The sequence below is a fragment of the Schistocerca cancellata genome, chromosome 3 (genome assembly GCF_023864275.1).
Source record: "Schistocerca cancellata isolate TAMUIC-IGC-003103 chromosome 3, iqSchCanc2.1, whole genome shotgun sequence".
In the NCBI taxonomy this organism is placed as follows: Eukaryota; Metazoa; Arthropoda; class Insecta; order Orthoptera; family Acrididae; genus Schistocerca; species Schistocerca cancellata.
The window spans coordinates 121927837-121951668 of record NC_064628.1 but is presented as its reverse complement, the minus strand read 5'-3'; the positions used below and the strand labels follow the sequence as shown (position 1 = coordinate 121951668).

At 40.4% G+C, this 23832-nt stretch overlaps 1 protein-coding gene across 1 annotated transcript in view; it reads right to left on the bottom strand.

The window, feature by feature from the left end:
* LOC126177145 (phosphatidylinositide phosphatase SAC2) overlaps positions 1 to 23832 on the bottom strand; it is a 371512-nt gene that overhangs the window by 298574 nt on the left and 49106 nt on the right. The window contains exons 2-4 of the mRNA XM_049924417.1: positions 12601 to 12992; positions 12274 to 12525; positions 1810 to 1929 (exon numbers count right to left, since the gene is read on the bottom strand). Of these exons, the coding sequence (XP_049780374.1) occupies positions 1810 to 1929; positions 12274 to 12525; positions 12601 to 12992 (764 nt within the window). The remainder of the gene's footprint in view (positions 1 to 1809; positions 1930 to 12273; positions 12526 to 12600; positions 12993 to 23832) is intronic.

Genomic DNA, 23832 nt, shown 5'->3' with positions numbered 1-23832 from the left:
GTCGAAATCAAGATCACTTTAGATATTGTTGTTGTGGTCTTCAGTCCTGAGACTGGTTTGATGCAGCTCTCCATGCTACTCTATCCTGCGCAAGCTTCTTCATCTCCCAGTACCTACTGCAATCTACATCCTTCTGAATCTGCTTAGTGTATTCATCTCTTGGTCTCCCTCTACGATTTTTACCCTCCACACTGCCCTCCAATACTAAATTTGTGATCCCTTGATGCCTCAAAACATGTTCTACCAACCGATCCCTTCTTCTAGTCAAGTTGTGCCACAAACTTCTCTTCTCCCCAATCCTATTCAGTACCTCCTCATTAGTTACGTGATCTACCCACCTTATCTTCAGCATTCTTCTGTAGCACCACATTTCGAAAGCTTCTATTCTCTTCTTGTCCAAACTAGTTATCGTCCATGTTTCACTTCCATACATGGCTACACTCCATACAAATACTTTCAGAAACGACTTCCTGACACTTAAATCTATACTCGATGTTAACAAATTTCTCTTCTTCAGAAACGATTTCCTTGCCATTGCCAGTCTACATTTTATATTCTCTCTACTTCGACCATCATCAGTTATTTTACTCCCTAAATAGCAAAACTCCTTTACTACTTTAAGTGTCTCATTTCCTAATCTAATTCCCTCAGCATCACCCGACTTAATTTGACTACATTCCACTTTAGATAACAGACATGAAATAATCATCCATAACCTTGACGTATGTTTTGGTAGTTATAGTGCCATCAAGGCGTATCACACTAATTGGTCCATGATTGGACATTAAACACCACACAGTCACCCACTGAGGGTGAAGAGACTTCTCCATCGTGAAATGCTTCTCAGTCCCCCAAATGCACCAATTTTGCTTACTGATGAACCCATCCAAATGAAAGTGGGCTTCGTTGCTTTATCAAACCCTACAGAGAATACTAATTCCCATCAGGCCTTGCAACCAACTGTGCAGTTGGAATGTCCTAACGCAAACCGTTTAGAAGTTATGATGATTTTATTTCATATACGTCAATAACTGTCATCCTGTACATATACTAAGTTAGACAGCCAACAAACACTTTTCTGTGAACTCTACTTGCAACCCCTGTCTGCAGTCCTATGGCTATCTAACCCATCGTCCTATTGACAAGGTGTTATCCTGCTTGCTAAGAAATAACTAGCTAGCTTCACAGACAACAGCTTTACACTCTTTAGTTTTTTGTTCTCATGACTATATTACCACTGTACCACAATGATTAGTAACACTGACTACTGACAGAGTCCTGGGCTAGATTCCTCAGATTATTCTGTTGCAGAAAGGTCTTTATCAGGGTGATCAAAAGAGGAGCAGCTTCAGAGTATACAGCAGTTGGCAAAATATTGACTAACAGATGCACTTGACACAGTCTGTGCACCTTACTTCATTTCTCATCACTTCACAGTAACATGGTTACCCTTTATATTTCACATTACTCCTTTCTATGTTTATCTACTGTCAAGTGCACCCAGATAAATTAATTCTTATTACAAAAACTACATATAACACAAATGCACAAAAGGTTTTATGAATTCAAGCTACAACAACTATAAAAACAACATAAATGCCAAAAATGAAATGGAGTGCCTAGCAATTAAATTTTAAGGGGTATTTTACATTTCTTTTATTAAAAATACTTCCAACAAAACTGAACAATAAATAAGAAAATTGAAAGGCCACAAAGAATGTTACAAGTCTCTTTCTTTATTTAACCTATATACTATTTAAAGACTTTTTATACACTTTTTTATTACCTGGTTCATGTTCATCAACATACCTCACATCGCCTTTCACTTCCAACAGAAGTTCCACTATCACTGCCAAGTTCCACACTGCAGTGTTCAATCTGTATGAAACCCTGTATTACTGGAATAACCCAAAGATCAGCTAACGGTGTCTGAAATTTGAAACATTATTACCCATGTAATGAAACGTGCGACAAATACTCTGCATCTAAATGTTTCAAGTATTTGTCATTACAATGAAGCCAATCTGTGTGAAATACAAATTTTAATCATCCAAATTTAAACTGAAAACTCTGCCCCAAAGCAGTTATAAAACAAATCTGGTGAATATCATTACAGTTTTAAAGCTTTTATTCAAAAAAGAAATCAATGGTAACTAAGAGAGACAAACTGAAGCCAACAATAAGAGTGCAGTTCAGATAATTGAAAGTGAATAAGCAAATACTGTCTACCACATCCACGAAAATAATCTGTATTCATCTGTATCCTTCCAACACATCCTACACTCCTATAATCCTCCTGGCCTAAATCTCCATTAACACACTGTTCCCACAACCTTCGCCCAACATTTTCCCCTTCCCCTGTCTTATTACCCCCTCTGAATTCACGTCTTCATGTTCCCTTCATCATTGGGGGGGGGGGGGGGGGGGGGGAGCACGTGGGCGTGTGCACACACACACACACACGCACACACACACACACACACACACACACGTACTCTAGCTCGAAAACAGATTACTCCAAACACTAGCATGTTTTGTTCCTTTCTTGTGTATGCCTGTCAATGACTCAAAGGTTCCATTTTTGTAAGTGGTCTCCTTTACTCCTAAAATATTTACATTCTACCAGAACTTTCCTACAAAATGTTATCATTCATCATTTTTGTTACTGGGTTATCTGTGTATATGATTACAATATTTAGTGACACTAAAGTAGCCCCTTTTGGTGTAATCACCACTTTGAGGTTGTTCTTAATTTTCTAGGGTTGTTCAAAAATATATGCAAGCTTTAAGCTTGTCATTTATTTTGTAGCTAAGGCATCCAATACTGACTTTAGTCAGCCATATGGGTCTCTCTGCCTCAAGCAACTTGTGCAGATGACCTGCATACTAGTGTATTGGTCCAACTTCAGAGTGCAATACAGCAGTGATTATTGTGGCATGGAATCGACAAGTCTGTAGAAGGTCTCCACAAAAGCGTATGGCGCCATATGTCTACCTACAGATAATGCATTTCATTTAAATTGTGATCTGGTTGTTTGAGGGCGCAGAGCTGGTGCCTTATAGCATCCCAGAAGCATTCCATCTGGTTGCATTCAGTGAATTTGATGGCCAAGACATCAACATGAATTGACTATCATGCCACCATAGAAAGAATCTGACCTCCTGACCTGGACTATTCTTCCGCTGGAAGATGCCATTGCCATCAAGGAAGACACCAAGCACAAAAGGATGATGTGGTCTGTAGTAATGTTAGAGTGGACCTGTAATGTTGACTTCAATTATTACCACTGTACTGTTGTCTTCAATTATTACCACAGGTCACATACAAGCCCAGGTGAATGACCCGTCCCACCATAGCATGATCTCTCTCTCTCTCTCTCTCTCTCTCTCTCTCTCTCTCTCTCTCTCTCTCTCTCTCACACACACACACACACACACACACACACACACACACACCAGTCTCTGGCTATTGTGGCCTCAGCATTCAGAGATGCTCGCACAGTAGCACATGGTCTACAAACTTCACCATTTCCAAGCTGTTCATTCCCAGGCTCCAGGCTCCAAAATCTGCCTTTTGTCAAAGCCACTTACACCAGTGGATTTCCCCATTCGTGGAAAGTATCACTGCTAGAATGATTCCCCATTTGTCTCTTCCCCACATGTATACTTCCTTACCATTGTTACGTGCCCGCAATGTCACCAGAGGGAAATTCAGTCTTGTGGTGGGCAGTGGTTAATATTTTGGCTCATCATTGTATGTTGGGATAATAATTATGGCAACTGTCAATTGAGAAGTTTATATTTAAATCTTCTACCATTTTTTAAGAAAATTGATACTTTCCAATATCCTTTTTTATTTTACTCAGAATAATTTTCTTTTTAGATTCAATAATTTCATTCAAATAATTTTTCTGGCTTTATATATGTAGCAATCACCAATAAACCAACAGAATAGGAAAATTTACAGAAAGCATGTAGAGGACACCTGTTGAGTGTATTTAAAGAACTCTATATTCAGCTTAACATCAATCTTTTACATAACCAAAGTGGTTTCTCCATAGCACTTATTTTGATGCTATTAATGATTTACCCATAGCAATTCCTTCTCCAGTTGTTCCATTTCATTTGTCTGGATTTCACTTGCTGGGTAGGTTTCTCAACCCAGAAAATGGGAATAAATGGGCAGTAGTGATCAATGAGTACATAATCTGCTACAATGTCAAAATGCTGTACTAACAACCAAAGCTCCAGAAACTGACAGTTTTACTGTAGAAAACGTAATTTTGAAACATGTGTCACCTAGTGCAATGGTCTCTTATCATGAAAAAGTATTCCAGTCAAGACTGGTGTCAGAAGTAATACCAAAATGCATCATCATCCTCAGGATGACAACTATCTACACAACTATCTACATCCCACAGATGAATGGCTTCCCCGAACTTTCGATGTGGTGTTAGCAGATATGCTCTCAATATATGTTGATATCAAACAGAGACTGTGATACAATACTGCCTGTCATTACAATTGCAAACAACACAGCAAAGCAAGACTTGTAGAATTACAAGCCATTTTTCCTGCTCTACTGTCAAGAGACTGGATCAACAATGGGTACTTTGTTTCCTGTTACAATTTATAAAGCATTTGATTGCATCAAAGAACTCATCTACATTACTGAAGAAGTAAGACAGATGGCACATGCAGGAACCTCAAGCACCCACAATAATGACTCTAAATGTTACAATGCTAAACACCAAGCTACAACCTAGTTAAGCAACAATGGATTTATACATTTGTGCAGAAGGTTGGGCTATCAGAAGAATTATATAAGTGTTACTCTGGCCCAAACCACATCCTACGTCATTTGTCATATGTCACCTACAAAGCCAATTATAATGATTCAATACACACAAGATTACAGCCATAGAAACTTAATGCCACCCATGTAAAACTGTGGCGGGTCATTAGTTTTTAATAAATAGTAACCCCAACTTAAAAATTTTACTGTTGGTTGGTTTAAAAGAGGGGGAGAAAGGACAAAACTGCGAGTTCATCGGTCCCTTGTTCCCGGTAAAAGAAGTACACAAGGGAAAGAAGAAAAGGAAGGAGACATACAGCACAATAACAGGAGAAAGGAAGAACCAGAAGAACAACAAAGGGCAACTAACACTACTATGAACAAAACAGGAAAAGAAAACCACAGAGAGAAGCAACAAACTAGTAGAAGGGATAAAAATAAGAGAGCAGAAGACCATGGCTGGCTGACCACAAGAATAAAAGGAAAAAGCCAGCCACTCTGCGACACATTAAAATATCCAGCCTAAAGGCATTAGAGTGGAGAACACAAAGGGACAAAGGACATGCACTGAAACTTATATAGAATGATAAAACCCAGGTATAAAACGTAAAACTAAATTAGCCAATGAGGCATTGTCAGCTAAAATTAATGGCAACAAGGCAGTAACTGAAGAGTCCATCTCAGGGCAGCCAAAGGAGGACAGCTCACCAAGATATGGGCCACTGTCAGCCAGGCGTCACACCGACACTGACGTGGGTCATCACGGCACAGGAGGTAGCCATGTGTCACTCAAGCATAGCCAATGCAGAGCCAGCAGAGAGCCACAGAGTCCATGCAAGAGGCCCGAGTGGAGGTCTTCCACACATTTTTAGTCTCCTTAATGGCACACAGTTTGTTGTGCGTACTGAGGTTATGTCATTCCGTCTCCCAAAGCTGCAAAACCTAGTGGCGTAGTACTGAATGCAAGTCAGTTGCAGATAAGCGAATCTCCGTAAGCAGTTTCCGTGTATCCTATTTGGCCAGCCTGTCGGCAAGATGGACTCCTGGATGGTCGCTACCAAAGGATGACAAGGGCAGCACTGGCCGATAGCTTGTCAGTTGCTCAAGGAGTCAGTACACGGAAGAAACGACTCCCCAGGGTATGAATGGATGAGCTAAAGAGCACGAGAGCTAGCCACCAACTCCTCAGCAGTCAAATCACTACAGCCATCGGGCAAGGAATGCTATTCAATATATACTCCATGGACATAAGCTAAGCCAACACAATCATCAGCCACTGAGCAGTTGGTGTAAACCACATGATGGCCTCAGTACATGTCAAGAATCGAGAGGAAGTGGCAGTGGAGAGCCGCAGAGTTAATTGAGTACTTAGGGCCACGTGAAAGGTCCACGTGAATCCGCGGCCTAGGTGTACACCATGGAGGTGTAGGTGAATGGACCTGTGGTAAAGGCAAGGACTCCAGTTCGGAAAGAAAAGATCGGACACGAACTGCAATTGGAAGTCCTGACCTGCGCCGCCGATGTGGGAGATAATCCGCTGTGGGTGGGAAAAGGAGACGGTAATTTGGATGTGCAGGAGAACTACAAACATGTGCAACATAACCGGCCAGCAGTTGTGCACACCTAACCTTCAATGGAGGGACTCTGGCCTCCACCAGGACGCTGGTCAGCGGACTCGTCCTAAAATCTCCTGTCACTATGCAAACACCACAGTGGTGCACTGGGTCGAGTAAACACAATGCTGAGGGCACCGCCGAGCCATAAACCAGACTCCCATAGTCAAGGCAGGATTGAACAAGGGCTCTGTAGAGCTGCAGCAGCGTACAGCAATATGCACCCCAGTTGGTGTTGCTCAGACAGTGGAGGGCATTGAGGTGCTGCCACCACTTCCGCTTAACCTGACGAAGGTGAGGATGCCAAGTCAATTGGGCATTGAAAACCAGTCCTAAGAATCAATATGTCTCCACTACAGTGAGTGGATTGTCATCAAGGTAAAGTTCTAGTTCCAGATGAATGGTACGACACCGACAGAAGTGCATAACACATGACTTTGTGGCCAAAAACTGGAAACCGTGGGCTAGAGCCCATGACTGCACCATGTGGGTGGCTCCCCATAGGCAAAGCTCAGCAAAGTACTGGTGAAGCAGTACGTAATGCAGAAGTCGTCCAAATACAGAGAAGGTGAGACAGAAGGCCCTACAACTGCTGCTAGACCATTAATGGCCACTAACAATATAGATACACTCAATACAGAGCCCTGCAGGGCCCCATTCTCCTGGATATGGGGTGAACTATGAGAGGCACCAACTTGGACGAGGAAAGTAAGAAGCAACAGGAAATTCTGGATAAATATTTGAAGTGGGCCTCGGAGACCCCATTCATGTAATGTGGCAAGGATATGCCATTGCCAGGTGGTGTCATACACTTTTTGTAAATGAAAAAGAGACAGGAATCTTGTGTTGATGTCTGGAAAAGGCTATTCACATGGCAAACTCGAGGGACACAAGATTATCAGTGGTAGAGCAACCCTGGCGGAAGCCGCCCTGACATGGAGCCAATAGGCCATGTGATTCCAGGACCCGACCCAACCCAACCGCCAACTACATTCCAGCAGCTTACAAAGAACATTGGTGAGGCTGATGGGCCAATAGCTATCCACTTCAAGCGGGTTTTTACCAAGTTTCAGCACTGGAATGATAGTGCTCTCCCGCCATCACGAGGGAAAGACACCATCACACCACATCCGGTTGAAGATGACGAGCAGATGTCACTTGTAGTCAGATGAGAGATGTTTAATCATCTGACTGAGCATCCGATCTAGCCCAGGAGCTGTGTCAGGGCAATGTGCAAGTGCACTGAGGAGCTCCCACTCTGTAAATGGGGCGTTATAGGATTCACTGTGGTGTGACGTGAATGAGAGGACATTCCCTGCCAGCCGCCATTTGAGAGTGCGGAAGGCTGGGGCATAATTCTCTGATGCAGAGGCTCGAGCATAGTGCTCAACAAAGTGCTCAGCAATGTGTTTGCAACACCGCGCCATTTCTAACACGCCATTTATGTTAATACCACGAACACCTGTTGAGCTCTGGTACCCAAAAACTTGTTTGATCTTCGTCCAGACTTGGGGAGGTGACGTATGGCTCCCAATGGTCGAGACATATCTCTCCCAACACTCCTGCTTCCGTTGTTTGATAAGTTGGCGAACGCGGGCATGGAGCCGTTTAAAGGCTATGAGGTGCTCCAGGTAAGGGTGCCTCTTATGCTGCTGTAGAGCTTGCCGATGCTCCTTAATTGCTACAGCAACTTCCGGTGACCACCAAGGGATTGCCTTTCAACGGGGGCATCCTAGGGAGTGAGGGATCGCGCTTTCCACCACACAAAGGCTTGTTGTAGTCACCTGCTCAACCATCACATTGATGTTGCCGTGTGGGGGAGATTCAGAGGTGACAGCAAAGGTGAAAGTTTCCCAGTTTGCCTTGTTTAACGCTCTTCTGGGCAGGCATCCATGGGCCTGACACTGGGTCAGTGACAGGAATATGGGGAAATGGTCACTATCACATGTCATCATCTGCTCTCCAGTGGATAGATGGGAGAAGCCCTGGGCTGCAAATTGATAAATCAATGGCCGAGTAACTATCATGAGCCACACTGAAATGTGTGGCAACCCCATTATTTAAGAGGCAGAGGTCGAACTGAGACAGTAAAGTTTCGACATCTCTGCCTCGGCCTGTAAGCAGGGTGCCACCCCACAAAGGGTTATGAGTGTTAAAGTCTCCCAAAAGTAGGAAAGGTTTAGGGAGTTGATAAATCAGTGCAGCTAATACATTCACCATCTAGAAGAAGATAAACATTGCAGACAGTTATTTCCTGTGTCGCCCTTATTCTGTCAGCCACAGCTCAAAGAGGGGTTTGAAGGGCACAGTTCTACTACAGACTGAGTTTAGGACATAAACACTCACTCCACCTGACACTCAATTGTAATCGCTACGCTTCCTGCAATATCCCTTATAGCCGCGGAGGGCAGTGGTCCGCATTGCCGGCAACCAGGTTTCCTGGAGGGCAATGCAGAAAGCAGGTGTAAAGCTTAACAGTTGCCGTAGCTCAGCCAGGCGGTGGTAAAAACCTCTGCAATTCCACTGGAGAATGACGTCATCACGAGACTGGGAAGGCATGGAACATTCAATGAGGCAGTTTACACCTCAGGGTCACCTGCTGCCACCGACTTATTGTCTGAGCAGTCTATATCCACTTTATCTGAGGGTCCTCAGCAGACGCCAGAATCTCCATTTCATCTGCAGATGCAGAGCTTGTAGGTAGTGGTGGTGTGGGTGCCACCGCAATTCCCTTGGTCTTGGAGATAATCTTTTTGGATTTCTATCGCTGTTCCTTGGGTTTCCCTGGCTGGGAGGACTTCACTGATTCAGTCTCCGGGACTGAGGAGGAGCGTCAAGCCCCATGACCAGCTGCTTTTGGGCTCTTCAGCCACTGGTGGGTGTCATCTTTCCCACTAACAGAAACCTGGGAGAGGAGTGACCCAAGGGACCCCTTCCTAGCGAGAGGAACCGAAAAGTTGTACGCTTCTCCAACTTAGAAGTGGGGATGGATGTCCCCGATGGTTGGGGGGTGTTGCTCGCGAAGTAGGTGGTGCAGGGGCAACAGGGAATGAAGTGTCCCCCACCATGAAGGGAGCAGGTGTAGTCTTCTGGCTCTGAGTGCTGACTGGGGTTGGCGAAGCTGATGAGGCTAGAACAGTCATAGCGGTGACGTAAGACGATGTCATACACACAGGATGCAGGCATTCAAACTCTCTCTTAGCTTCAGTGTAGGTCAGTCAGTCCAGGGTCTTGTAATCCATGATTTTCCTTTCTTTCTGGAGAATCTTGCAGTCTGGCGGGGAAGGCAAATGGTGCTCTCCGCAGTGCACGTGCGCCATGCAACTGTTGTCACAGAATAAGGCAGACTCTCAAAAAATGGTAGATTAGGAATATAAGCAGAAAATTTATTCTTGACATAATGGCTCTTAACACTGAACTCATAAGTTCATGGAACATAATGCGCATGAGCAGAGGCTAGCCACTTTAGCAATGAAGTAGAGCATCATAAAAAAGGATTAGTGACATAAGACAATTACACTTCAGGTCCATCGTATGAAACCATATAAAGTGCTGAATTGCATATTGGTGATAGGCACTTCTTTTGCAAGAAACATTAACAGTAATGCCATTATGGAGGTTATCCCATTCAAACAGGACTTCAGCAACACAACTAAAATGCAATAATTCACATGTACTGCTGTACAATAAACCACTGAATATAACTAGATCCAGGAAGCTTTAGGTACTCCACTTGGAAACAGTTTAGGAAGGAGTGGGTGCAACGCTGCATGCTACTTATGTTCCCCATAGTGTAGTGATGACATGTCATTGGCATAATTACCACCTCCTGCAATTATTTATCACTTGAATTAGTGACTTCCAGTAGATCACGAGACTTATTTATACATGGAATATTGTAATTTGCTAGAACATTCCATGCATATATAAATGGGAGCACTCTGTACTGAGGTAGGCAGTTAAGATACATCTGCACTTTCATGTGTAGAATCTGATGATAAAATTCATGTGTGCTCAATAAACGTGCTTTCTGTGTCAAGTGTTAGTGCTTGTTGATGACCCTGCTATTGTAACTGGTACTTGATTTAGGATCCTAAGTGAAAATATCTACACACATTATAAATTCACGTCCCCTGCCTGCGTATATAATTTGCTATCGTTACACCAGACAAGTTGTTTGGTCATAGGTACTTACGCTACTTCTGTAAAGGAGGGGTGGGTTGCTAGTTTTGTAATAAATAGCAAACCTGACTTGATGAAAGATTTTACTGAAGGAAAATGAAGTAGTCTTTCATAATATATAACATGACTTTGCAGATGGCATTACTGGTTTCACATGTTTCTGAAACTATTGCCCCATAGGAAGGTGGTGTCTCAGAAGGATTGTGAAATGAAGGACTATGAATGGAAAATTCATTCTTCACACAATGACTAGTAGCTTTAAAATCTTAATATCATGGAGTCTAATGAACAAGAGTAGATTACTAGCCACTCTAGCAATGGCATAGAGCATCAGAAAATAAGATCAGTGAAATAAGACACTCAAGAAGTTTCATCTTTGTCTCCTTCCCTCTAAACAGAAATTAGACACTCAATATTTATTGCACAATAATATTTATTGCACAATAATATTTATTTCACAATAATATTTATTGCACAATAATATTTATTGCACAATAATATTTATTGCACAATAATATTTATTGCACAATAATATTGACCATCTAAGAGCAATAATGATAGTTTGAGTAATGTATTGAAGGAGACTGCAGAGATTTAAAAATATTAATACTCGATAAACATGTTGTGCAATATACTGAACCATATAAGGATGGTACAGTGCAATACACGGCTGTTCCAGCCAAGACTTCATGATTTGCAGATGTATAAACCACTGATACAGCAACACCATATAGATATGTATACATCAGGAAAAACAGATGAAAGAAATCATCTCCAAGTTCATTTAGGGAAGTAGTTTGATTACATATTTGATACTTACTCAGTAATTAGCTGTAAAAACACTCAAAAAAGTGTCTAATCGCAGGGAATGAACAATGTAACTGCTTATTTTTTCATTTCAGAAGCTTGAATTATTTATTGTAGAAATACATAACAGCACCACCTTCCTGTAATACTCTACAATAATATATCTTACTCCTTTTACATTTATTCATTGCTTCCAGCATAGAGAAAAATGAAATCTGAGAAATATGTGAACAGTAACTTTTCTGTGTATATAAGATGTAATGAGGTTCACAAATTCCTTGAATGATTCCTTGTTCATCCTTAAAAAGTTCCCACAGTCATCCAGCTCCGCTGAAAGCTCTCTTAGCATGTTCATAATGCCTTGCGTAGGATGCCTTCCAAGCTACTTTTTTGCCCTTTGCCACTTCCACTTGCTCCTTTCTTTCAGCATGTAGCTATTACAATTGCAATACATGTGAGTTCCACATCACCAAGTGCTGTCATTTTTGCTAAGACAAAGTTCTAACTAATGTGCCCCAGGCGTAAATACTGCACAAAAATATTGTCATTCTTGACCTATCATTTTTCACGATACTGACACAATATTATTGTGCAATAAGTAACTGATTATGCCCGAGTCCCTTTAAACTGAATGGGTATGTCTTAACTTGAGTGCCAAGTAAACTAAATCTGCCTCTTTTTTTCTTTTAACAATTCCCAATTTAAAGTTGTTGGTGTGCTGTAAGGAGCATTTTAATGCAACCTTACAAATGAACTGTTATATACATACCACATTCCACAATGTAATGCACAACATTGAACAAATCTACAGCATACTAATTACCACTCCACTGAACATAAAATATATGAGGCACAGCAGTACACTAAGATACTCACCCCCAATGCCAAGATATCACTTAGCATGTGTTTATTCCAAAAAAATCGATCATCCACTGTCTTCCAGAATGATAATGTATTCTTCTCATTACTGACATTAAGATTTGCTTGTCGCTGCAAGGAATTTGTCAGATCAGTTGATAAAGAGAAATAGAATGAATCTGTGTCAGTAAAAACCCTCTGCAACTCGTCCAAAATCCGTCGTTCAAATTTTTCTTTATCTTTACTGTCTCGCCGCTTACCAGCTTTTACCTGAAAATTTTTAACTTGTTTTTATTGAGAATGTTCCAAACAGCACTGATAGGATGTGACATACCAAAACTCTACCTGGGATGTTGCAAGAGCAGCTGCCTGTTGTGTTGTTGTCTTTATGGTGTTTGCTGCAAACTTCATTGTGCCCCATGTTTTTGCTAATGCTGCCTTTTGATGCATTTCAAATATTCCCACAGCACCTCCAGCCTTCTTGACAGACATTCCATTCTGATGTTTTTTGCAGGGATGAAGACCTAAGTCAGCATTTTCACTGGAAGTACCAAGCTGCAGGAAAACTATGGATTTTATTTTGTAAACTGTTTTACCACCTGGAAGGTCACCCACTATCGCATAATCTTTTACAAGAATCAAACGGCTTTCAACAACAGAATGTAGTTCAATTTTTCCAATGATTCCATAGAAGACTCCAAGGCAATCAGGGTCATCTGCTGTTGAGAGATCCCAGCCTAAAGAAAAGAAAAGTAATTAGGCTACAGTCAGAGATACAGGAACACTATTGATTTATTATTATCTAATAAAATTATAAACAGCCAACCAGTTGCAATGGATAAAGAATTCTTTACCTAGGTTTCAACAAATTTAAATTTGTCTTCTTCAGAAGGTGGCAATTTTACATTAGTAAGGACTAATGTACCATAGCCGTTTTCACAAATGTCAGCATAGATCCATTTGTCAAAATTAAAATATAGCCCTAGAAATAGGGTTTGTCACGTAAATATAAATTAGAACATGGATCTTGCAGAGCTCACAAACGACTATTATCTTTTTTTGCATATAGACACCAACTGGTAACTTTTGCAAATGTCATAGCATTTTTATACAATTTTTGAAAAAACAGTAGGAATTTGCAATTCACATGTACAAGAAGCCACTTATGGGGGATGCACTTGGCAACATATGGTACAGAACTTCATAACACAACATACAGTCTTTACATAGTATAGGTATAGCATTTACAGTGCTTTGTTACAAAAATAATATATATTAGAATCACCTCAGAACAGTACATCATATAGATAGAAGAGTTAGGCCTACATTTAAGAATAGCTACATTTTAATATCAGTATTCATTCAGTGAGTACAAACATTTGAGAGTTAAGAATGATTTTAAATTCCCTTTTGAATACTTTACCTCTGTGGCATCTTATAGCACTTGGCAGTTTGTTAAACCATATCTGGTCATTAATCCAAGGACTATGATCTGTTGTCTTTAATTTAGTTCTCTCACAGAAGAAGCAATCTTTTTGTCTTGTGTTATGGGTATGCACATCAGAGCATTTAGTTTCATTATTTTTACGGTCCATAAAGAATGTTATTAATTTGCACAGATACAAGGAATATACTGTTAGATATTTATGTTGTACAAAGGTTTCCCTACATGACTCTCCGTATCCAAGTCGATGCATGGTCCTGACTTTTCATCCCCATACCTCTATTCCATAATTAATATATGCAAATACTGTCCCATAACAAGCAGATTTTAATGTTTGTTCAGAGACTAATTTTGATAGTTTGCTAATTTTATTAAGTGCTGTGAACTGCTGATTTTATTGCATATAAAATTGATATTGTCTACCCATCTAAGATTTTCATGTAGGTATATCCCCAAAAATTTACATTTGTCAGTGTCTACTTTTTTGATGCCACTTGTATCACCAATACAGGTTTGGTATGAATTACCAAGTTTAAATGGTAATAGCTGGGATTTGCTAATATTGACTTTTAGACCTTGATTGTGGAAGTAAGTAGTTATTTGATTAAAGCCATCAGTTGCAGCCAATGTCAAGTCATTAGTTTGTTTGCAAAAGAACAAAAGTGAGGTATCATCTGCATAACTTACTAATTGGGAGTACAGAGGTGCCTCTAAATTATTAATGTAGACCAGGAAAAGGAAAGGGTCCAATACGGAGCCCTGAGGTACACCTTGTTTTACTGTTTCATAGCTGGTTTGAAATGTTTGATCTGATCATTAATTTCACAACTCAGCTTTGTACACTGCTTACAAGATAAATGATCAGTAGGTGAATGGATGCGGCATTTATATTGTAAGTTTCCAGTTTGCTTAGTAGCAGCTCATGGTTCACTGAGTCAAATACTTTAGTAAGTTCTAGAAATATCCCTGCTTCTGCATTCCCTCATCCAGGGCATCATACACCTTGTGGAGAAATTCAGCAATTGCCATAATGGTACTGTGATGCTTTCTGAAGCCATGCTGTGTTTCTGCTAGTAAATTATTCTTTGAGAAATAATCAATAAGTTGTGTCAGCAAAACAAGTTCAAATATTTTACTGAAAATTGGCATTGGCGATATGGGCCTGAAGTTAAGTTTGACAGCTCTTCTTTTGATCCTTCCTTGTGCACGAGTGTACTTTTCTTCAATAAATTTGGAAATGTGTGCTCCCTGATAGTAATGTTGATCATATGGGTAATTATTCCAACTAATTCCTTATTACATTTTTAAGTTATAATACTACTCAGTCCATCTCAGCCAGATGAGGTCCTATTCTTTAAGTTATTTATTATTTTTCCTATTTCTTCCACACTCACTTCCTTAAATTCAAAAGCAGTTTCCAGCCTAGGGTAAGGTTTCACCGTCTGAGTCATACCATTGTAATTAACTGGATTCACAGCTGAAGATATAAAATATTCATTAAATATATTGCAGATTTTATCTGGATCATTAATATGGTTTCCTTTATGTTGGATTCTGTCAATTTGAGCATCTAACTTAGGAGTGGCTTTGCCACATCTATTTGTTACATTCCATGAAGTCTTCCCTATATTTGTTGACTGAGCTATTTCCTTATCTAGGATCTGTTTTCTTAAATTTGAGAGCTGTTCCTGAAATTGTTTTTTAGCTTGATTGTACTTATCCTTAAATATTTGCAATTTAGTTGACTAATGTAACACACTTAGATCCTCAATATTTTGCCTGAGTTTAATCATGTAAGCTGGAAGAGTCAGTCCGTTTTTTTTTTTTTTTGTATTCGGACCCTTTTTGCTGAAGAACTAGCTGCCATTCCTCAGATGCTACTTTACTTTTAAAAGCATTAATGTTTTTCTTTTTAAGCATTCTTTTATGCTCTACAACCTGAGTCCTTTCTTGGATGCTTGTGTGTTCATAGTCTACAAACTGACATTTTTGGTCTGAGTAGTGGAAGTCCACATTCCAGCATCTAATACTATCTTTTACCTCTTTACTTAGTATTATGTAGTCTATTCTACTAGAAGTAGACTAAGTTACTCTTGTATCTGAATTTACTGCATTCATAACATTATAGGAGTTAAGGGTATTGATTAGCCTGCTGTTACGGTTATTGCAAGATGTTGCCTCTCTATTCAAGTCACCAACTATTGTTACCTCATTTGGGTCACAGTGTCCCACTATTCTACTAAAAATATCTATTAAATGCCCTACCTCTGATTTTGGTGGATGATAAATCCCAATAATTTTCTGTTTCACTGTGCCCTTTCCGCAACCTTTGATATGGAGTTCAACACCTGTCACTTCACTCAAGCCTTCATTATTATACAGACCTAGATGGTTTAATTTATTTACTTTGAGCTGCTCTCTAACAAATACTGCTACACCTCCACCTTTATGATGCTGTCTACAGCAGCTATTTCCTAGGAAAGAGCCATCTAGTTTAAAGTAAATAATTTCCTCAGATTTCAGTCCATGCTCGGTTAACACAACTACATGAGGTGAATGATCATATACAAAAGTTTGCAAAACATTGAGTTTATTTCTAAGATAATGTATATTTAAGTGCATGAGCCTTAATGGTACTTTTAGTTTGTCACTTTGAATTTCCTCCTGTTCTGGATTGTTTATATTGGGCCAAATCCGGTTGAGTTGGCCGTTTCCACTAGTTTCCCTGTGTGTTGGGACTTAGGGCGACAGTCCGTCTGTTTTCACGAATTATATCACCTTATCACATTATTGATCAGGGGCGGCTTCTAAGGTAGTGCCGCTGTGCCATGGCACCACTTGTATGAAAAATAAAGAAAGAGAAATCTAAGCAAATTGCACTTAAAACATTGTTTTTGAGTATGTATTTTCTGGTTTGAAGAAGCGTGCTCTCACAGTAGTTTTCTGAAGCTTGGAGCCAACTGCAGACTGGCACCATCTGCCCTCATAAGCACTGTGCGAAAGGCTCTGCTGTCGGTTTCTACACATTGCTTATGGCAGAGATGGAGCCACAGCTGGTCTGACTCAGAGCTTTACATTCCTTCTGCCAGAGAGCAGTGAAGTGCAGAACCTATAGAAGCACGATCTGCCATCTAGCGATCATGTTAGAATACATTGGGGTGCAAATTTCTTGTAATCCAGTTTTACAATATTTTTGCAAGTTAATGCTGATGCATTCCTAAACACAAATTAATGCTCAATTAAATCGAATATGGAAATAATACATTAAATCCTTATACAAGGCTATTACAAATGATTGAAGCGATTTCATAAATTCACTGTAGCTCCATTCATTGACATATGGTCACGACACACTACAGATACGTAGAAAAACTCAAAGTTTTGTTCGGCTGAAGCCGCACTTCAGGTTTCTGCTGCCAGAGCGCTCGAGAGCGCAGTGAGACAAAATGGCGACAGGAGCCGAGAAAGCGTATGTCGTGCTTGAAATGCACTCACATCAGTCAGTTATAACAGTGCAACGACACTTCAGGACGAAGTTCAACAAAGATCCACCAACTGCTAACTCCATTCGGCGATGGTATGTGCAGTTTAAAGCTTCTGGATGCCTCTGTAAGGGGAAATCAACAGGTCGGCCTGCAGTGAGCGAAGAAACGGTTGAACGCGTGCGGGCAAGTTTCACGCGTAGCCCGCGGAAGTCGACGAATAAAGCAAGCAGGGAACTAAACGTACCACAGCCGACGGTTTGCAAAATCTTACGAAAAAGGCTAAAGCAGAAGCCTTACCGTTTACAATTGCTACAAGCCCTGACACCCGATGACAAAGTCAAACGCTTTAAATTTTCGGTGCGGTTGCAACAGCTCATGGAAGAGGATGCGTTCAGTGCGAAACTTGTTTTCAGTGATGAAGCAACATTTTTTCTTAATGGTGAAGTGAGCAGACACAATGTGCAAATCTGGGTGGTAGAGAATCCTCACGCATTCGTGCAGCAAATTCGCAATTCACCAAAAGTTAACGTGTTTTGTGCAATCTCATGGTTTAAAGTTTACAGCTCCTTTTTCTTCTGCGAAAAAAACGTTACAGGCCACGTGTATCTGGACATGCTGGAAAATTGGCTCATGCCACAACTGGAGACCGACAGCGCCGACTTCATCTTTCAACAGGATGGTGCTCCACCGCACTTCCATCATGATGTTCGGCATTTCTTAAACAGGAGATTGGAAAACCGATGGATCGGTCGTGGTGGAGATCATGATCAGCAATTCACGTCATGGCCTCCACACTCTCCCAGCTTAACCCCATGCGATTTCTTTCTGTGGGGTTATGTGAAAGATTCAGTGTTTAAACCTCCTCTACCAAGAAACGTGCCAGAACTGCGAGCTCGCATCAACAATGCTTTCGAACTCATTGATGGGGACATGCTGCGCCGAGTGTGGGAGGAACTTGATTATAGGCTTGATGTCTGCTGAATCACTAAAGGGGCACATATCGAGCATTTGTGAATGCCTAAAAAAACTTTTTGAGTTTTTTTTATGTGTGTGCAAAGCATTGTGAAAATATCTCAAATAATAAAGTTATTGTAGAGCTGTGAAATTGCTTCAATCATTTGTAATAACCCTGTATATAAAATTCTCTTGTCACAGTGTGAGTTGCCATACTCCTCCAAAACAGCTCAATCGAGGTTCTGATGAAATTTTACATGTATATTCAGTACGCCAGAGAATCGGTTGTAATATATTTTTCATACTCCTAAGTGATAAGGGTGGTCCACTCCAAACATTTTTTTCTTATTTTTTGGATAGAAATTTTTATTTTTATTTTTTTATGTTGTGGCATTACAAAATACATGCAAACCTAAATTTTCACCCTTCTACCACCAACCCCTATTTTTTAATAGCGATTTTAGTAATTTAATAATTTTCAACCCCAGTCGATAACTGATCAATCATCACTTGATCAGTTATTCCCGCCAGGTGTCTACCAGTGATAGTCTTTCACTATTCGATAGATAGGTAATTGAAGAAAACGTACCAAAAGCAACAACTCAAATATCGCTCTTTGAATCAACATAACTAGACCAAGATGTTTAACTAGGTAGCACGCCTCATTTGCCAAACCAACATTTAGGCCTAGCACACACGCATTGATTTTTATTGTACGGAAATATATCTTATGATCAAATTCTTTTAGTGGAACAAAGAAGTTTCTATGCTCTCCTTTGTTACTATAAAATAATTTAATCATACAATATTTTTGTGTACAACAAAAGTTGATGCGTTTGCGCTTGGCCTTATTCATAATGCTGGCAAACACGTTTCGTCACGAAATTGCCGCTATGTTTGTATGCTCATGGACAAGCCGTGCATCGACTGCAATTGTTAAATTCACACGATCTACTGTAGAAATGCTAGAATTAATATTGGACAATACTGCTGGACTTCCCCCTAAGCCTTTTCTCACTTTCTACACAGTTTTCGGCCATTATTATTGTTTGTGTCACGAGCTCCCGCCAACAACAGCTATTGTGTTACACGTGTACATTGTGTTACATGTATACATTATTCTTATAGACTAGAGATAATTTATATGGCAAAACAATGTTTGCCGGGTCAGCAATAACATATAAAGATTTTCAGAGGCGGAACAAAGTTCGTAGGGTATTGTCATAAATAACTATATTGGTATATGTCACAACAGCGTGGCTACTGCTAAAGGACAAAAAAACTAACGTATTCACTACCTGTTGAGCATCTGTTTCGCAAACAACAGTACAGTATTTCTGTTTATACTCATTACGTTCATGTAATATAGTTCTATACAAACATGTTGTCATTATTGTGAGGTCAAGTAATTGACCATATATAGCTGTGCGTACAGTGTTACCTGTAAGGAAAAATTCAGTTGACTGTGAAAGTAGCAAACAACAGACTCACAGTGAAAAAATTCAGATAAAAAACACTAGGTAGGCCACTCCCGAGTCTGAATCTGCACTAGCAAACAAAAAATTGATGCTGTAAGTTCAATCCAGAAATTTACAAAAAGAACAAATGAATTTGTGGCTGTGAAAAAGGCGATGCTGTTTTTGTTTTCCATCTGTGTTATTTGGGGGAAATGTTCATTGTTGTAAGACCAGAATAACTGATATTGGGCATATATGATCTAAAATGAAAGTAGATGAAATGTCAGAGAGACACATGAATAATATGCTTAGTATTTCATTTCTAGGAAAAACCAACTTTCAGAAGAAATTAGATTTGTAACATAGACAAATAATTGACAACCACAACAAACATGTAGAGAAGAATAGATATATATTGAATTTAATTGTAAGCTGTATTCAGTTCTGTGGTGCTTTGGAACTGGCTCTCAGGAGCCATTATGAGTTTGATACCTCTCAAAATAAGGGTTTTTTTCGTGAACTAATTCAATTCAGCACAGAACTGGGTACAGATCTTCAAGTTCATCTCAGTTAAGCATCAGCGTTCAAAGGCATTTCTAAGATTGTTCAGAATGAACTAGCGCAATGCATGTTGGAAGTGTAGAATGATGAAATTTGTAAAGAAATAAAATGTGCCGATTATGTTGTAATAATTGCAGATGAAACCACAGATGTTTTTGAGGAAATACCTGATGAAAGATTTTGGAACTTTGTTAATCCAGAAAGTCAGAATGCTCATACTATAGCTGAGAGTATCCTGAAAGAAATTGAACCATTAATTGGCAATGACCAAGCAAAACTAATAGCTCAGAGTTACGATGGTGCAAACATTATGAATTGCAAGTAGAATGGGGTTCAGAAATTAATTAAAAACAAATACCCAAATGCAAACTACATCCACTCTTATGTGCATCAGTTCAACCTTATTATATCTTTGGCAGCCTCTGTTAATCGCAAAGCCCGCACTTTTTTTGCACATCTTTCAGGTATTTCTTCTTTCTTTTCTAACTCGCCACAGAGATCAAAATTATTGCATAGCATTATTTAAAAAACTTTCCCTGAAAAAGCTTTCCCTGTGTGTGCGTCATGAGATAGAATTACCATTCGCGAGTAGTAAAAGATGTTTTTTGGAGAAAGGGAAAATCTTATTACTGTTATGGAAGTCGTCAAAACAAGTGAGAGCATAAAACTATTTTCTACTATTGAAAATGGTGGTTCATACAAACAAAGACTGCAAGATAATGAATTCATTTTCTGGCTATCATTTTTCTATAAGATAATGCTTCATGCAGACATACTTTTTAAACAGCTTCAGAAGAAGATAACCGAACTAACCAAAGCAAAACAAGGCAAAGTTTGAAGTGGTAATGCAAAACATCAGACATGACACTGACTCCATCCTTAACGAGATTAGTTTCAAAAATGATGAAACAATACCAGCCAAGACGCGACTGATTCTTGATGGGCATACAAAAAGAGATGCTTTGGAAGTGTGTGATGCCATCCTTTCTGAAATAAAGTTACATTTTCATTTTCAGTTCATTGGAAACCTCACTGCAGCCAAGTTATTTACTGTAAATCAGTTTGACAAATAGATTACAAATTTTCCAAACAAATACCTTGAAATAACAGACACACATCTACTTTTGGAAAAAAGAAAGTTGAAGGGTGAGTTTCATATTTCTATGCTAGGCCTGAGCTGAGAGCAGTTTCTGGCGCATTTCCATTTCTTTTGCCAATTCCAGAGGATAAACTTTGTGACACATTTGAAGAGACTGTTAAAATTTTGAAACTGCTAATAAGGACATCTGTCTCAAAATCAGAAACTGAGTGGCGCTTTTCAATGATCAAGAGAATTGAAATGTTCCTACAAAACACTATGAAAGAAGAATGACTGAGTGACTTAGGGATGCTATCCTGTGAAAAGTCATTCATGTGTAAAATTGAAGATTTCAATCTGAGAGTGACAGATTTGCCAACAAGGAGTGATGAATGAATTTCCAATACCGTTCCTACTAATTATTTTGAAACTGTCTTCCCAAAGTCATGGAGCTGCTGCTTTTTGTGAGTACAGTGCTTTTAGTTTTAAATGTTGCACAGTTGATGGAAAAATATGCACCCAGGTGGGTGATCTTGCCCAACAGTTGGAGAATGAACAGAAGTGCAGATCCACGTCATCGAAGGATGCAATACGTCTCAGCGCATGATGGACACGATGCACCATGTAAGGCGCCCTTCACCAATTGGCTCACTATTCAAGAAAATTTTGAATAATGGAGGTCAAACCCTACAGGGGACCATCACAAAGGCCGAAATGTGAGAGACTCCTTTTAGTCGCCGCTTACGACAGACAGGAATACCTCAGGCCTATTCTAAGCCCGGGCCCACAGGGCGGGGGGGGTATGGCAGGTGGGTGTGTATGGTGTGGACAGTTTAAGTAGCCGTCGCCTGCTGTGAGGTGGCAGTTCACCAGCTTCTGCACAGAGGCTTGATATGGGGCTTGTTCTGAAAGCCCCAATGGCCAACCAAATCCCTTCATGGTGCAGCATACCCAACATCTTTAAATAAGAGGTTCTCGCAGACCCATACACCATGCACCCATAATGGAGCCGAGATCGCACAAATGCCCTGTAAATTTGGAGCAGGCGAGCTCTGTCTGCTCCCCATGTACTGTGGCTAAGACATTGTAAAATACTTAAAGCCTTAAGTGACCTCCTTTTCAGGTCCTTAAGGTGTGGTAACCACATAAGCTTAGAGTCAAATATGAGGCCCAGAAACCTCAGTGTGTCTTTAAAAGTTAGGTCAGTGTCCCTTATCCTCAACTCAGGAAAGTTTAAAATGGAACGGTTAAAAAAGAACATACACACACACAGACTTCTTGGTGAAAAACTTAAAACCACTCTTCTGCACCCATTCATCCAAATGTCAAGAAGTTAGCTGCAACTGGCATGTTGTCATTGCAAGGCTTGAAGATGAGCAAAACATTGGACAAGACTTTTCACTGTGGATGTAATGCTATTAATAGCTATGGCAAAGACAGTCACACTTAAAATGCTGTCTTGAGGGACACAGTTCTCCTGTTCAAAGCGCTCAGACAGGAAGTCACTGACTTGCTATCTAAAATATTATGGTGAGAGGAAGGACTGAATAAAAATGGGAAGAGAACCACAATAACCCCATTCGTGAAGCTGCTAGAGGATAAGACACCTCCAAGTAGTATCATAGGCCTTCTCGACGTCAAGAAATATACCTAGAAGGTGATGCCCGTGTAGGAAAGCCTGTTGTATAGCCGCCTTGAGGAGGGCTAGGTTATCAAAGGTGGACAGATACCTCCTGAACCCACACTGAAGGTGACTAAGGAGTTGCCTGGATTCTAAGATCCAGACAAGATGGCGACTGACCATCTGCTCCAAGGTCTTCCCCATGCGCCAAGTGAGGGCAACACTACGGTAACTACTTGGGCATGTACGGTCTTTCCCAGACTTTGAAGGAGGAATTAAACTTGCCTCAAGCCACGAGTTGGGAAGGTGACCTGATGCCCAAATGGCATTAAAAAGTGTGAGGAGGATATCTTTGTTTTGCCTTGTAGGGTGCCAAGGCATACTGTAATGGAACCTATCATGACCAGGCAATTTGTCACGAACTGCTGACAATGCAGAATCCAGCTCCCACATGGAAAATGGGCAGTTGTAATCTTCATCGGAGGTGGACCGCAAGTTCAAATTACACCTCTCAGCAACTGCTCTTTGGCGCTGGAATCCTGGATCCTGACAGGCTGTTGCAGTAAGTGTGGCAAAATACACTGCCACAGTCTGGGCAATGTCTCGTAGAACGGTTTGGAGAGTGCCCCTCCCCATTACAGCAGCCAGGTGGCACCTGCCTCCTCTCCCAGAAATTCTCCTGATGGTCTCCCACACACTGGAACTTTTGGTAGAACAATTAATGGTGATCAGGAACTGTTGGAACAATCTCTTCTTGCTCTCTCTAATAATTCAACTACACTTTGCCCTCACCATCTGAAAGGCTGCAAGATTCTCTGCAGTTAGCCAATACTTGAATCTACACAGAGCCATATGCCTGGTCCTGATTGCAGAGCGACATTCGTCATTCCACCAAGGGACAGGCTGCCTCTTCTGTCATCCCGTGGACTGTGTAATGATTGCTGCAGCAATGTGGTCCACCCGTGCCTCGATATTTG